The sequence below is a fragment of the Hemicordylus capensis genome, chromosome 6 (assembly GCF_027244095.1).
Source record: "Hemicordylus capensis ecotype Gifberg chromosome 6, rHemCap1.1.pri, whole genome shotgun sequence".
NCBI lineage: Eukaryota > Metazoa > Chordata > Lepidosauria > Squamata > Cordylidae > Hemicordylus > Hemicordylus capensis.
Window position 1 is genome coordinate 33022138 of NC_069662.1, and position 17159 is coordinate 33039296.

The following is a 17159-nucleotide window of genomic DNA, read 5'->3' on the forward strand; positions in this document are numbered from 1 at the left end:
CATGCCCAAACTCAGACATTTGAAACTATGAAACCCAATATCAGGCAGACCAATTTTAAATTAGGAAAAGAAATGGGCTGATGTAATTGCTTATCCTTGTGTATTTCAGTATTGGAAGACATTTCCACTACTTTAGATGCAATATGGAAAATAACATGATCCTTGTCAATAGTTGAAGTAAATTTGCAGAATTTGAAGCATTTGTTAGCATGTCTGGAAGCACACTAACAATGGCTATACAACTGGCTTTCTTTAGCATTATATGTGAGCCTTGAAGGCATTATTCCTGTTGTGACTAGAATATCCATGATGGGGGAAACAGAAACATATGCAAAGTCCTGCATTTAGACAAAACCATCAAATGCACAAATATACTTGAGTCACATGTGGAACGGATATCAGGATTCTAGTCTATAACAAGCTGAACATGTCAGCAGTGTGATGCAGTCATAGGTTTTTTGTTTTTTTTTTAAGCTGATGAAATGTTATACTGCATTAATAGAACCATAGTTTCCAGGTCAGCAGGAGTAATAGGTCCACATTATTCCTTACTCATCAGGCCCCATCTGGAGTACTGTGTTCCATTCTGGGTGCCACATATTAAGAAAGATATAGGCAAATTGGAGCAGGATATACACAAATTGGAACAGCATATAGACAAAGGAGGGCAACAAAGGCAGGGGGTCTGGAATTGGGTATTATTAACTTTGAGAAGAGAACACTGATATAACAGCACTCGGGACAGTGCACGCGGAACAGGGCCTTCTCTGTTGCTGCCCCCAGACTCTGGAATGCTCTCCTGGTGGCTATTCGCTCCTCGGTCTCCATCACAGTTTTTAGAAAGCATGTTAAATCTTGGCTTTTTACCCAGGCTTTTATATGATTGTCTCTACTGCTGCTGCTTTGTATTTTGAACAGTTTTTATGCTTGTATTTTAAATCTTTTAAATCAGATTTGTTCTATATTTTAGCTTAATATTTTAATTGCGTCATTTTTATATTCCTGTTTTTAATTTTTGTATAAACCACCTTGGGATTGTTTTAATGAAAGGCAGTATACAAATTTAACAATAAATGAATAAATAAAATAGAGGACTTCTAAAATAACTGAAGTACTGTCACATAGAAGAGGGCAAAGACTTATTATCTACTGAGGTCATTCAGACAATCAAAAAATATATTCTACCCAGGTTTGGGAGCTGTGTCTGCTCCCAGTTTTTGGTTGTGTAGAAGCAAGGTAGGAGGAAAACCTGGGTAGGACAGCTTCTCCTCCTACCTTAGTAAAATACTGGTATGGAAGTTGCGTGGGACAGCGCTGTCTTACCCAGCTCTTCCTCCTACCTTCTCCTTCATCCTACCTAGTTGTTTGCTCATGCACAACCAAAAATTGGGAGCACACCCAGCTCCCAAAACTGGGTTGGACACTTGTCCTACCCAGTTTTCGATTGTGTTAAGTGCCCTATCTATCTATCTATCTATCTATCTATTCGATTTATATACTGCCCTTCCAAAATGGCTCAGGGCAGTTTACAACAGAATAAAAACAATTAAAGCCAGTTAACAATTAAAATCAAAACTATAAACGCAGAATAAACCCAATTAAACATTCAAACAGCTAAAAACCCTGGAAAACCATGGCAAACTTTTAAAACAATTTAAACAGTTTACAGCAGTTTAAAAACCTTGGATGGCCAGGCCAAACAGGGCTCTCCTGAAAGACAGTAATGGACTCAAATTACGGATTTCTGCCAGGAGTGCATTCCATAGCCCAGGAGTAGTTACAGAGAAGGCCTGCCTCTGAGTCACCACCAGATGAACCGGTGGTAACTGGAGACGGACCTCCTCAGATGACCTTAACGTTACTCTTATCTAGACTTACAAAATATCAGTGCATCTGAAAGGTTCAACGAACTCTGCTCTACTGCTGGTTCAGCATTAAAGGCACATTTTGATAATCTCCCCTTCTTCAGGAAGCACTCTGCACTATTGAAAATACATCTCTGAGAGCCATTCAGCCTTCAGAGTCGTATTTTTGGGCAAGGTGCAAGAATTGTGCAAGTGCTATTATATAATAGTGATCCATTATTAGCACAACTGTGTTTAAATAATTTTTGCACCTTGTGCAAAAGCACTCATAGGAAGATAGGAAGCTGCCATATACTGAGTCAGACCATTGGTCCATCTGGCTCAGTATTGTCTTTACAGACTGGCAGTGGCTTCTCTAAGGTTTCAGGCATAAGTCTCTTTCAGCCATGTCTTTGAGATGCTGCCAGGGAGGGTACTTGGAATCTTCTGCTCTTCCCACAGTGGCTTCATCCCTTGGGGGGAATATCTTACAGTGCTCACACTTCTAGTCTCCCATTCATATGCAACCAGGGCAGACCCTGCTTAGCTAAGGGGACAAGTCATGCTTGCTACCACAAGACCAGCTCTCCTCTCCTTCTGCACAACTGCACAAATTCTCTGTTGAAAGGCTGACAGAACTATGCATGGAATTTCAGCCACAGAGGAATATAATTGCTATGTGCAGTGTGAAATAGGATTGTGTCCTATTTATCACCTAAGAGGTGTGTTTGTGCGCACATGTGAATGCATGGTTGCTTGCTCCTGGAGTCCTGCTCATATTTGGAGCCCTCCTTTTAAAAAAAAAAAAACCAGCTTGGATCCACTAGCTGGATTAATTTTTTCCAGTTTGGCTCCATTTTTCACTTTGGCTCATCTCTATTTGCTTGGGGACCTATTAATATATGTGTTTATTAACATTTCAGACTGTTATATGCTTTTCACATATGGGTTTCAAAGTGGTCTAGAATGAATAAAAATCATAAAAGAAGAATACATATAATCCAATGTAGAAAAATCAGCATGTATTGGGTTTCAATTAATTTTTATATCCCACTTGTTTGCAAGCTCGTTGTTTTTTAACAGGGGAAGAAGAAGAAGAAGAAGAAGAGGAGGAGGAGGAGGAGGAGGAGGAGGAGGCATCTTGAAAGAGCAGTTGCTACCAGTACCAGAAGTAAGTGTGCATATACTGGAGAAAAAGACAGGGAATGTTATCTAAGAGTTGCCTTAAAAGAGAGGCAAATATTGGGATTCATATACAGAAGTATGTCCTTCTGTAACTAAAAAGCATTTTATCTTTGGTTCCCTTTGTCATCTCATGAGCAGGATTTCATTGGGTATGAAAACCTTACAGAGCTAGGGTACAGCTATGGACAAGCTCACTATGGACAAGTTCAAAAGATACCAGCCCAGTACACCCATCAGGATATTCTCCTGGTGCATCTCTTGATTTCTTGTGGGAGCCATTAATTTGAATGCCCCCAAACATGTGCACATTTCATAGTGTCATATATATTATAAACCGTTTGAAACCCTTTTTCATAGCCCCCTTCACTTCCTTGTTTCTTAGGCTGTATATGAGAGGATTGACCATCGGGGTCAAAACAGTGTAGAAGAGAGAGAAAACCTTTTTCACATGTCTTAGGTTCTTGGACCGTGGTAGCATATAGACAAGCATCAGAGCTCCATAATACAAACCAACCACAATGAGGTGAGAAGAACATGTAGAGAAGGCCTTTTGTCTCCCAGTAATGGATGGGATTCTGAGGACTGAAAGTATGATGAAAACATAAGATGCCACAGTGAGGACAAAGGGAGGGAGGGTGAATACACAGGAAAATATGAAAGATGACCATTCCAGAAAATAGGTGTCACTGCAGGAAACATATCTTATGTCAGGAATAACATCACAAAAAAAGTGGTCAATTTCATTAGAGCCACAAAAGGATAACCATGACATTGTCAAAGTTAAGCTTGTGCTAACCAGAAGTCCACTTACCCAAGAGACAGCTGCTAATTGGAAACTCAGCCAGCCATTCATAAGAGTAGCATAATGGAGTGGCTTACATACTGCTAAATACCTGTCATAAGACATCATAGCTAGGAGATAGCATTCAGCACCTTCCAGGCAAGCAAACATGAAAAACTGGGTGAAACAGGCTTTTAGAGATATACTTTTTTCCCCAGTCAAGAGACTTGAGAGCATCTTTGGCAGAATGGTTGAGCTGCAGCAAGATTCCAAGAAGGATAGGTTCCCTAGGAAGAAGTACATGGGGGTGTGGAGGTGTCTATCAGCAGCAACTAGTACAATGATGAGTAGATTTCCAGCCATGGATAACAAGTAGATCACTAAGAACAGAAGAAAAAGAAAGATCTGCAGCTTAGGGAGATCTCCAAATCCCAAAAGGATGAATTCAGAGATAGTTTGATTTTGCCACATATTCTTTGCATAGTTCTGCATCTAGAGCGGGGGAAAGCACACAAACAGTGTAACTAATTAGTTTATATTTTGAAGTCAACAGCCAGAGTCCCATATGCAAATATACCTGATCAGTTTGAGGAGTATAGCTATCTGACGTGCTTCAGCTGGGAGCAGTTTTTGAGAGTATTTGTATGAGAATGTTCTATGGTACATCGGCCAGACACAGTACAAAGGCTACAAATATGTCTCATGAGTGAGAGGTGGGGGAAGTGGAACTGGATCTCCTCATGGTGAGAAAAGCCTGTGTGTGATCCACTATATATAGTTAAGCCCCAAATATGTGGGTGGAGGGACAGGTATAACAGGTGCATCCAAATTACCCCTCCATAAATTTGCTGTATAAATGGAGAGTAAACATGTACATACAAATGGCGAGTAACTATGTACACTGCTAGAGAGGTAAGATTAGATAGTCTGCAAATGTGATAAACAAACAAATAACTAAAAAAATAAAATGGGACTAAAGTTTGTTAAGTGTCCCAGACAAAATACACCAAAACCATTTAGAACCCAAACTCAAATTGTTCAGAAAAGGTTAGCTTTTCATGACAATGGAAAACCAGTACCATAATCCAATTATTCCTATCTAGAGGAGGCATGATTATTGCTGCTATTAGACCTTGTTAGTGCCAATCTGTTTATGGAATTTTCTTATTTCCAAATAGCATTCCACTGCTTTTCTACTGGAGTCACTGAAGCTGCTTCAACATACTGAGTTTTGCCAATACTCACCAGTGTGGCACAGTGGAAATTGACTCTATGTTGTACATTACAAGTGTTCTGTTATGTACCCAGATGTTATGTGTAAATGGAAATAGACTATTCCTTCAGCAAGAGCTGTGGTGTGTTACGAGATATGCGGGAGGCATGTCAGCTACCACCCTCCATGACTATGTTTTGGCTCAAGTGGAGGAAATGTTAGTCAAATGGGTGCAGACCCATGGACCTTGAGAGTTATGTGGGAGGTGGCTGTGATGTGGACACATTGGAAGGGGAAAGAAAGAGCATGGAGATGAGACTCTGAAAATAATGAGTTGCTTTATTGACAGGTAATAGTGGTACAGGAAATGGAAATAGTAGTTGGTTAGGTACATTACCAATACTGCTATACTAGGAAGGAGGATAGACATACGAGGGTGAAAGGGGAGAAAAGGGAAAGCTGTTTGTCATATCTACCTAGATCTCACTATGGAAATTCTTCTCTCTGGGGAGTTCAAGCACAGAGCCAGAAGTGTGGCGGGTACAGCATCCGATGTCAAGGTGCACAGGCAGAAAGTGTGGTGGATGCAATGGCAACAGTTTGAAGAGGGTTCTTATAGGCAAAAACATATCCTGCAGCTAGGGAGAGTTGATACCAACTCAACGACACACTTTACCTTTAGGGAGAGTCCAACAGATGGTCCCCTCCAAGAGTTTCCTGATGACTTCAGCAATTACTGCTCCTGATAATGCATAGAAATTAGTTGTGATTAGGATATGTCTGGGTATTGTTTTCTTGCATGCTCCATGACAAAGGGATATTCAAAAGGGGAATGAGAAGAAAGAAAGGAACACCACACCCTCAGGCACAGATGCACTCCTGATAACAACAGAGAGGAAGTATAATTGAGTATAGCTTGACTCATCCTTGGGAACACTTATTAAACTGAGAAGGAAGAGAGCTAGCATTACTTTTGTTCCTTTTTGCAACATTCAAGTGGGTCTGTTCTGTGCTTATGCCATAATGCAATCAGCGAGGGTATTTCTTTGGGCTTCTTGAAGTTGAAGAAGCATGTGAAGAAGGAAAAATATCATTGCCCAGCAAGCTTTACCTTTGACTGAGGGCATTGGAGAAAAGATAATATATCTCTCCCATAATATAATAATATTTCAAGCATCTGTGGTTAGACCAAGAATCAAATAATTTGTTGAAACATAATTTGTTTACCCTGTTGCTGAATCTGGGGGCCAAAATCCCAAATTCATTCCATCACCCAATTCCTGCCAGGAGCACATACTTACATCTTCCCTAGAAAGCAACACTGCATGGTTCTGCAAAAGAAGATCTGTTCTTCCTCTTCCTTTTTTGCTGAACTCCCCACCAGTATCTCAATCTATACATTGGCAAATTATTTATGATGAAGTCCACTGCCTCTCTATTTGCAAAAGTGTCCAAGATGAATAATGAACTGTATGTTCTATAAAAGACTGAATGCCCTCAGGAATGGTAATTTGTGCTCCACAGAGCAAGAAGGAATATCTCTCCTGACATTTCTATTAATTGGCATTTTAAATGATAGAAAACAAGCAACTGGGCACAAAGGCAAAATGGCAGGATGCTAAAGAGCAATGTGGGCTCTAAGTGGAGAGACCCATTGCTCTGGCAGCTCTCTCCCACTCTTCCTTCCAGGTATTAGAGTCTGGATTTGGGGGAGCATTTTGGATTTAAACAAATAAACAAGACTGTTTGGTGGGGCTGGTGCAGCCCCCTTGCTCTACAGGTGTCTTTTGGTACTGGAAGGACTGACCCATTTCCCTCTGTGCAACCTTGTTGCTCTTTCAGAAGTTGGTTTTTTCCCTTTAAAAGACATGGAATACAGGGCAAATACCCCTCTTGACCCCCACCATCACCCGGCCCCATTGATGCCCATGGTAGGCATGCCACTCCTTCTCATAGGTCTCCCATAGGAATGATGTGTAATTTCTTACTCATCTGGAATATTTTTTTAAATTGTCTGGAATATATATATATATAATGAGATCAAGGTATCTCAGTTATCAGACCCGCAGCTAGCATCTAGGTCTAAGACAACCTCATTTTAAAAAAAAAAATCATTCACCAATGCTGCTTTTCCATTTTCGAGGAGGAAAGTGCACAAGGAGACTTATACAATTAAAATAGACCATAAAAATAATTTAGCAATGAAATAATATTGATAAAAATAAAACAGACAATATAGATTAAGCAAGTAAGATTGAGAAAAATAAACCACACAATAATTCATCCATGTATGAATTCTTGTTGTTCCCGCCAGCGTCTTGGGGGATCATCAGAGATGCAGTCAATATGGTTGTTCACATGACCCAAGTGAGGAGGGCTGGAGTGGGAAGGCAGGATCCTACCTGCCTTCCCCCAGATAGTCCAAGCCTCTTCTGGGCTCCTCTGCTGCACAGCCATGTGACCAGTTCTGCAATGAAGTCCAGTGACAATCAGGAGTAGAAGTGGTGGGGGGAGAGAAAGCCAGAATGCCAGGTATCCCACAATGAGCTGAGTGAGCAGCATGGTGCACTGGGAAACCTCCCTGCTGCTGGGCCACTCCTTCTACTAGGCTCTATTGCCAAAATGGCTGCCAGCAGCCAAGGAGCAGCTTCTGGCAGCACGAGTACTCAGATGACCAGAGAGTAGAGTAGGAAGCATGCACTTGTGCTCCTACCTCATTTTTTGCCTAGGTTTAGGATCAGAGTTACCCGGTGGGAGGAGCCGTGTGATCAGGAGCAATCCCAGCACTTCTCATGACCAGACGTACCTGGGGTAACCCTGTTCTACCCATGGGGCTGGTTGTGAGATCAACCTCAATGAGTGACATGTAGCACAAAACCTCTTTATACCTCTATAATTGTAGACAGACTTAAGTCACAATTGTATTGATCTTTCAATACTCTGAAGTCATAGATCACTTACCACCTGCAGCTCTGAGGATCCCAAAGAGATAGCAGTAATATATATATATGGCATTCTCTACATGTGCATGAACTTTATCTGATAGGGTTGTTGAAGAAAACCTACAACAACTTTTCGGAATTCCATGAATCCAAGTTAGAACACACACATGCAGCCTCAACTCCAGTTTCATACAGTTCAGTGGCGTCTTTATTTGTTGTCACTGTTCTCTTTTCACTGAGGAGCTAAATATACATTGTTAGCAAACATGTAAAATAGCCCTGACACTTTATTATTCTTTATAAAGCAGCTTCAAATGGCAGTCTCTCTTAGAAGAGAAGGGGTAGAGGAGAGAATGCGTAACCCTTTCCCATTCTTCTGTTTCTCCATTTCAATACATGCTGTCTCAGACAACAGCTTTTATTGGACTTTGAATGAGGAAGAGGATGGGAGTCATGTCTGCCATTAAGCACCTTCCGCCAAAAGCCTTATAAACATCTTTTACAGAGAGAGAGAGAGAGAGAGAGAGAGTTTGGGCTGTGGCATATCTATGCATGCAGCCCTATACCTGTTCTCACACATTTAGAATGGAAATGACCTTGTGTCATGACTCATACTCTGGAGGAGGAGGAGGAGGAGGAGGGAGTTCACTAGGGTGAATCCTTAACTGCAAGAGATTCACAGTAGGCTGCCACTATCCACTTTATTTTAATGTGGGACAAACCACTCTTTCCACATAAGATTCCTGGGGGAGGTTAAAGTGGCAAAACCCTCCCTAGAAGAGCTGATCAGTCCTAAGCCTCCAAAGGCATGCGACTAAGGCAGACCCAAAATGAAGAGTAGCACACTTTAGCAACAAGGATTTATTATTAGATTAAAAGAAACAGGTATGCAATAAGAACAGTTGTCTTTTCATACAACAGATTGCAAGAGAGAGTTTTCATTAAGTTAGGCAACTGAGATTCCAAGTAATGCAGAAAAGAAAAATAATTTCCCTAACATATCTAACTGTACTGGTCCATATTACTCAGAGGCTGTGGACTTCTCATACCCCCAGGAGCTCAGCCTGCCGCTTCCTCACGGCCCTCCTAGGACGTACTGAACTCCCAGACCAAAGCCTTGAAATCTAAAAGAGAGTGAGGCTAAGGGTGATTTCCTTTGCAATAAAGCTTTGTCCACATGTTATGTGGACAAATGTGGCACACAGGTTTTTATGAATACTATTTTATTTGGGTGCGGTCAGAATCCCGGAATAGATATAAATATATATATAAATGAGTAGGATAAGAGAAAGAGATATCTGAAGTAGGGCTGGCATCATAACGAGGCAAATTGAAGCAGTCCCCTCAGGTTGTGCATTATCAGAGACTGGCTGCCACCACTTCCATTTGCTTCACCCGCTGCATATCCGTGACTTCCCTTACTTGTGTGAGAGGGAGTGCCCAAAGAGCCACTATGTCCTTCTTAGTGTACTTTATTTGAAAAGTAGGAGCAGGGGGCAGAAGAGCACCTGTGAAGGAGAGCAGAATAGTTGTCTATAGTCTACAGCAGGGCTACTCAGCTTTGACCCTGCTGCAGTTGTTGGCCTACAACTCCTATCATCCCTGACTATTGGCCACTGTGGCTGTATTCCAAAAATAGCAGGAGGGCCGCAGTTGAGTAGGCCTTGTCTAGAGCATCTCCCAGGAGGAGGAGGCACAGCTGGGCAATGATAAGGTGGCAGCAATAGAGGAACTTGCAAATAAATTGTAATAGAGTGCTGGACTAGGACCGGGGAGACCCGAGTTCAAATCTCCATTCAGCCATGATACTTGCTGGGTGACTCTGGGCCAGTCACTTCTCTCTCAGCCTAACCTACTTCACAGGGTCATTGTGAGGAGAAATTTAAGTATGTAGTACACTGCTCTGGGCTCCTTGGAGGAAGAGTGGGATATAAAATGTAATAATAATAATAAAAATAAATAACAGCAGTATGGATACTTCAGTACTGCACACATTACTCTGTGCAACATATCAGCCATTATTATCGGTGTTGTGGTTTCTGTGGTTATACTTCTTTTCAAGAAAACATTCTCAAGATGATTTACACAGAAAGAAAAAAGATGGTTCCCTATCCCCAAAGGGCTTGCAATCTAAAAAGAAACAGAAGGTAGAAACCTTTGATCATTCTGCCATGACAACCACATTTCCTAAAGAAAGGGATATTATGCAATGGTATTTAAAAAAGCATAGATGCTTTGGAACTTTGGTGCTGGAGAAGACTTTTGAGGATACCATGGACAGCCAGGAAAAAAAACCAAATGGATCATAGAACAAATTAATACAGAATACAGACACATTATACGAAGACCCAGCTCCCTTGAGAAGTCCATAATGCTGGGGAAAGTTGAAGGGAAGAGAAGAAGAGGACGACCAGCAGCAAGGTGGATGGACTCAATTACGACAGCAATGAGAGCACCACTGAGAGACCTTGAAGGCCAAGTTGAAGGCAGATCATCCTGGAAAGAATCTATCTATGTGGTCGCTAAGAGTCGACACCGACTTGAGGGCACTTAACCTTTCACGTCCAATTGAATGGCATCATCACGACATACGACAATCAGCACAAGGCTGCTGTGTTAAATGGTCGCAAGCTCAGGGGGACAAGTTGAAAACACTGTTGGACTCTGAACATTACAGACAAATAGCCACTGCTGTTGTTTCTGAGCCAGATCCTGAGAGGCTTCTAACTTACTATGAGGACCTGGTTGCAAATTTGCATTAATATCTTACTGTTAAGCCTTGTAGAAGGCCGCTGAGGATTAGGCCTTGGTCTAAGCCATGTTTGGTTCTGAGTGTATTAGGACTAACAGAAGTTTAACTGCTCAGTTCAGGGCCTATAAAGAATCCTGTACTCCGTCTTCGTTACAAGCCCTTTTAGAGGCAAAAAAGAATTATAAGCAGCTTTTAGCTAGGAAAAAAAAAATGAGGAAGCTAAGTCAACGTGGAGACGGCTTAGAGAGGCAATTGGAGGAAGGCATTTTACATTATTCTGGCATACTGTGGCTGGTCTCTCGTTAGAAAGGCCATTTTATCCTGAGTGCTGCATTTCACTTGAGACATGGGAAAGCCATTTTCAGTCTCTATATAGCGATATTGTTCCTTCTGTTTCTACAGAGATTAACTGGGATGAATTGCCACCCTGGCCACCAGTCTCGGAGGCTGAGATTAAAGATTTGATTGCCCAACTTAGGCCTGGCAAGGCCGCTGGAATTGATTGTATTCCTCCAGAGTTTATTAAAAATAATATTGATTGGTGGAGACCTGTTTTAGCCACTCTATTTATAGTGATAGATAGGACAGGGCACATCCCTCAGGATTGGGGGCTGGCAGTTATCGTGCCTATTTTTAAAAAAGGTCAGAGAGGTGATCCATCCAATTATAGGCCCATTAGTCTCCTTAGTGTTATTAGTAAGCTTTACACAAGACATCTCTACTGGAAGCTAAGGGACTGGATGGACAGGGAATCAATCTTGGCAGAGGAACAGGCTGGGTTCAGGGCAGGTAGATCTACCATGGATAATTGTCTAATTTTGCAACACCTCTGTGAGAAGTATCCCAATTCGCTTTATGCTGCTTTCATAGATCTAAGATTTGCCTTTGATTCCATCTCTCGATCTTGATTGTGGGAGAAACTGAGAGCTTCTTCGATAGATCGCCGCCTCTTGGCTTTGATCTCCACTGTACACGAGAACTCAGCCTTGAAGGTGTGCGGCTCTCCCTGGGGACATTTGTGCTCTGCAATCCCCACTCAGAAAGGGGTACGCCAAGGTTGTATATTGGCTCCACTTCTTTTTAATTTTTATATTAATGATTTGGTTACTCATTTGGCAGATCTGAATTTTCACCCTCCAAAGTTAGCAGAGAAGCACATTAACTCATTGTTGTATGCTGATAATACTCTTATCCTGGCAAGAACACCTGTGGGTCTCAGATGTGACCTGGGGGTATTGGCCTCCTATTGTAAAGGAAACCGTCTTGAAATTAATTATGCTAAAACAAAGATCATGGCCCTCGGTAAAAAACCTAAACATCACAATTGGAAAATTGATGACCACCCTATTCAGCAAGTTTCTACCTTCAATTATTTGGGGGTCCTCTTCCATGCCTCGGGCTCTAGGAAGCCACATGCTACCTATGTGTCCCAGAATGCTCAAAGGAGTGCGCCCGCTATTCTCAGGTTTTTTTGGAGTAAGGGGGAGGGCGTTTTACACCCTCTGCTATCAAACTTTTTCTTGCCAAATCTCTTGCTCAGCTTACATATGGTGCACAGCTAGGGACTTTATCTAGTTTTCAGCAGGTGGAAAGAATTCAATCTAAATTTCTTAGGGCTGTACTTTCGACCCCCCGTTGTATCTCTGATGCCAGATTGAGACTGGAGACGGGTCTACTGAAGGTGGAGGCTAGATATTGGATACTTACGGTTTTTTACTGGATTAAAATCCATCATTCCCATGGCAGTTTAGTATTTCTCACATTACAAGATTCATTTCATGCCTCCTGGGAATGCAGAATACTTACTAAACTGGCAACATTGGGCTTGCTTCCACTTACCCTGCTCAAAATGGAAGTATCACAAGCCCGTGCCTTGGTGAAACAGAAAATATTAGACACGGAGTGGCAGGAAGATTTATCTAAGTCTCCGGGTTTCTACTGTAACGATACCACAAGGTACCTTGTTGCTCCTTTATCTTATCTGCAACAATTAGACATCCCCAGATATAGGTTGGCTTTTACACAGGCCAGATGTAGATGCCTTCCCTCTGCTTTCCTTGAAGGTCACTACAGTGGGACTCCATAAGCGGAGCATCTATGCCCCTGTGGTGATGGGGAAGTTGAGACAATCGAACATGTTTTGCTTTATTGCTCCTTGTATAGGGACTTGCGTTTAGAACTAATATCTCCACTGTTGGCTCGTTTCCCAGGAAATTCGCCTAGCCAACAAGTGGCTTTCCTGCTTGAGGACAGCATACCTGCCATTACTAGGAAAGTGGCGGACATTTGTGCAGCAGCTCGAAGAGTGCGCCAGTTTTTAATTAACAGTCCTAGTGCTGCTGTATAACCTTTCAGTTATAACATTGCTGATGGGTTAGACTGTTGACTTTTTTTAAAAAAAAATTTATATTGTAATTGTATTTTTCCCCCTTTGTTGTGCTGGTCATAGACCGTAATAAACTTTGAATGCTGAATGCTCAATCAATCAATTAAACAAAAAAAACCCACACAGATGTAGGCAGGACCAAGAAATCCATGGATTCGCCAGCCATTATAACTAGTGTGTGCATCAGTCTGTGTGTGCGTGCACGTGTACAGATGTACACAAATGTTTGTGCGTGTGTACAAATGTGTGTGTGTGTTTGTGTTGGACAAAGTCATCATAGTGTTATAAACATGAAAAGCGATCTAAAACCTTTTTTCATGGCCCCCTTCACTTCCTTGTTTCTCAGGCTGTAGATGAGAGGATTGACCAGGGGGGTCAAAACTGTGTAGACAAGAGAGAAGACCTTTTTCATGTTTCTTAGTTTCTTGGAGCATGGTAACATATAGACAAGCATCAGACTTCCATAGAACAGACTAACCACAATGAGGTGAGAAGAACAAGTAGAGAAGGCCTTTTGTCTCCCAGTAGTGGATGGGATTTTGAGGACTGTATGTATGATGAAAACATAAGATGCCACAGTGAAGACAAATGGAGGCAGAGTAAATAAGCTAGTAGATATGAAGGCTGATAGTTCAAATAAGTGGGTATCACTGCAAGAAATATATCTTATGTTAGGACCAAAATCACAAAAATAATCATCAATTTCATTGGGGCCACAAAAGGATAACCATGAAACTGCCAAAGTTACGATTGTGCCAACTAGAACTCCACTGAACCAAGACACAGCTGCTAACTGGAAGCTCAGTCTGCCACTCATAAGAGCAGCATAATGGAGTGGCTTACATATTGCTAAGTACCTGTCGTAAGACATCACAGCTAGTAAGTAGCATTCAGTACCTCCTAAGCAAGAAAAAATGAAAAATTGCGTAAAGCAAGCTCTTATGTATATACGTTTTTCCCCAGTCAAGAAGCTGGACAACATCTTAGGCAGGATGGTTGTGCTGTAGCAGGATTCCAAGAAGGATAGGTTCCCCAGGAAGAAGTACATGGGGGTGTGCAGGTGTCTATCAGACACAACTAGCATCACAATGAGTAGATTTCCAGCCATGGTTAACGAGTAGATCACCAAGAACAGTAGGAAAAGAAAGATCTGTAGCTTAGGCAGATCTCCAAATCCCAAAAGGATGAATTCAGAAATTGCTGTTAGATTTCGCCCTGTTTCCTTGGCTGTAGGCACCATCTAGAGAAAATTGAAAACATTATGACAGTTTAAGGGTAAGTTGAGTCTCAGTGTAGCAACAGCAATATTCGGGCATCCACAATGCCATTTAAAGAGGGTATTCTCACAAGCACTCTAAACTAGGCTAAGAAGCCCAGGCCAGCCTGGGTTAGGCTTCACGTGAGAACCAGTGGGATCAGGCCCAATTCCAGCATGGCTGCTCCTCCTAACCTAAACCCAACTCTTAGCTGGGCTTAATGGCTATGTATTGGGTTTAACCAGATATCTGTAGGCTGGGTCGCAACTTCCCAACCTACAGAGCTCTGCGCTGTGGCATGCGACATGGATTTTCTGGAAGCGCAGTCTGCGCTTCCTGCAATAGACCAGCACTCCTCTGGGGGGAAGGTGAGTACAGTCAGCCCCGCCCACCCATTGTGTGAACGACTCCAAATGCTGCATCCATAGCAGTAACTAGGAGAAGTCAATGCACAGAGAGCCTGAACTGTACATGTGTTACCTGCGCTAACAGATCCCTTAGTATCAGCACCAAATTCACCTCCTCTCTGATTAATTTTTTAAAAATGGAATTAAATGTATTAATGTAATAAATTAAATAAATTGAAATAAAATTTCAATCCCTTTTTCAATTTCTTTGGGGGGAAAGAGACTGACAGTATATAAGTGATCCTTTTCAACTGGCCCTTTCTTTTTTTTAATATTGATGACAAGTACTGCTGATTATCTCAAACTTCTGATTTATACCAAATATCAGATATTACTTAGATACCAAGGTTTAAATTCCAAAAACCAATTGTTCAAGAAATCGATGGAGTGCCATTTAAAACGTGGATTTGGGATCAATAATATTGCCTAGGGATGTTTTTCATCTCTCATCTCTAGCTAGTAAATGTAAATCAACAGCACATTCCTAAAATTATTACTGAAACCAAATTTTCCAAAATCCCATTGAAGTGAATATGATGGGAAGCCTAATCCTGTGCATATCTGTACAGAAAAATCATACCAATGTTAATGAGTTTTGCTCTAAGCATACCCAGGATGGCATCTTTAAGCATATATTAGATAAGTGTTGCTATCCCTTGATGTCAACTGTCATTTTGTGCACTTAATGTTCCTCCTATGGATTTCCTGATGACCAAAAGCTCACACTCGTCCTTGTTAAGCCTCAAAATGACAATAGTAATAAAAATTACAACACATTTTCAGTGCTTTACATTCTCATGTATCCAAAGCTTAGTCGTTTACTTGCTTCTTTGGTTTGCCCACAATTTTTCCCAGAATCCTATAGCTTTTATCCAGATTTTCTTTATTTATTTCCTATTGCTTCATGACAAGATGATCCAAATTGTATCCCTCAATAAAGTAGGCATCTCTGCAGGAGCAGTCAATGAAAAACTGGTGGAAATAGTGGAACACATATTTCTTGACAGAACTATACCCCTAATTTCTGAGCAATGGGGGGGGGGGAGAGAGAAAGAAAGAAAGACAACACCTGATCTTGATCTTGGAGCAGTAATTTGTATTTATTTATTCAACATTTGCAGATGAAGTCCCTACTTCACCAGACAAATGACATATCTAATAAATATAAATAAAATAAATGAATGAATCAGTATCTGATCTTTACAGAATAGAGATTTATTTTGTCCTTCAATAGGATTACTGTTGAATACAGTAATATGTGAAGTTTTATGACATTTTACTCTCTGTTGTGGGATGAAACCTCTTCTCATGCCTTTTTAGGACCAGAGTAAAGGAGGGCGTCAATATGTGTGGATTTGTTATCTGCAGATTTGTCTATCTGTGGTTGGGTAAAAAGACATCAAACCTCAGCATACGTGAACATTTTTTGTTATAAACCACCCAGAGATGTAAGTTTCAGGTGGTATAAAAATATGTCAAATAAATAAATAAATAAATAAATAAATAAATAAATAAATAAAGGGGCGGAATACGTTGGCCTTACATATCTATGGGCTGGGGGTGTCTGGAAATGACCATGGGGGTAATTTCTGGCCACCATTTTGTGTTTGGGAGCCTTAAAATTGATCCATTTTTTTTAAAAGAAAAGAAAAAACTGGTGATTTTTGGCTGTTCGTGAGGAATTCTGGGCCACAGTGAGAATCAGAGGGAGCAGCAAAGCACTGCAGCCTGAAATCCCACCCACCAAATTTGGCCAACTTCCTTTATTTTTTATCATTTTCCGAGCAACCGGAAACCAAACCCCCACAATCATATAGCCCCCAATGACTCATATATATTTGCAGTTTCTGTATCCATGGTTACAGTCGGGAACAGAATGCCCACGAATATCAAGGTCCTCCTGTATGAAATAAAACATTTTAAAAATTGCTTTCATGTGCTAATAATATGCCAAATATGGAATCAGGCCTCAAGCAGAAAATGTTGAAAATCCATTTGCTTCCTCTTCCCCGCATGGAGCTATTATCCTCATTATATAGTGGGAATTATTTCCTAACTGGTTTTCTAAGTGGGTAGAAATTACTAGCAAGCAGGTTTAGGCTAGCAATGAAGAAGAATTTCTTTACTATTAAAGCTGTTCAGCAATGGAATAGTCTCCCCTGAGCAGTGTGGGCAGGTTTTCAGACACATCCTGGAACATAGGAGCATAGGAAACTGCCATATACTGAGTCAGACCATTGGTCTAGCTCAGTATTGTCTTCACAGACTGACAGCGGCTTCTCCAAGGTTGCAGGCAGGAATCTCTCTCAGCCCTATCTTGGAGAAGCCAGGGAGGGAACTTAAAACCTCCTGCTCTTCCCAGAGCGGCTTCAGCCCCTGAGGGGAATATCTTG

The 17159-nt window shown here is 41.3% G+C and overlaps 2 protein-coding genes across 2 annotated transcripts; both read right to left on the bottom strand.

Annotated features, from left to right (window-relative positions):
• Positions 1-3339: 3339 nt before the first annotated feature.
• LOC128331282 (olfactory receptor 10A7-like) lies at positions 3340-4281 on the bottom strand. Its single transcript, XM_053264633.1, has one exon. It carries the CDS (start codon positions 4279-4281, stop codon positions 3340-3342), a length of 942 nt encoding a protein of 313 aa, XP_053120608.1.
• A 9096-nt stretch (positions 4282-13377) lies between these two features.
• Positions 13378-14343, bottom strand: LOC128331283 (olfactory receptor 10A7-like). Its single transcript, XM_053264634.1, has one exon. The coding sequence runs from the start codon at positions 14341-14343 to the stop codon at positions 13378-13380; it is 966 nt and encodes a 321-aa protein (XP_053120609.1).
• Between the last annotated feature and the right edge of the window lie 2816 nt (positions 14344-17159).

Coding starts and splice junctions, on each gene's coding strand:
- LOC128331282 (XM_053264633.1), bottom strand. CDS start 4,281: ATGTGGCAAAATCAAACTATCTCTGAATTCATCCTTTTGGGATTTGGA.
- LOC128331283 (XM_053264634.1), bottom strand. CDS start 14,343: ATGGTGCCTACAGCCAAGGAAACAGGGCGAAATCTAACAGCAATTTCT.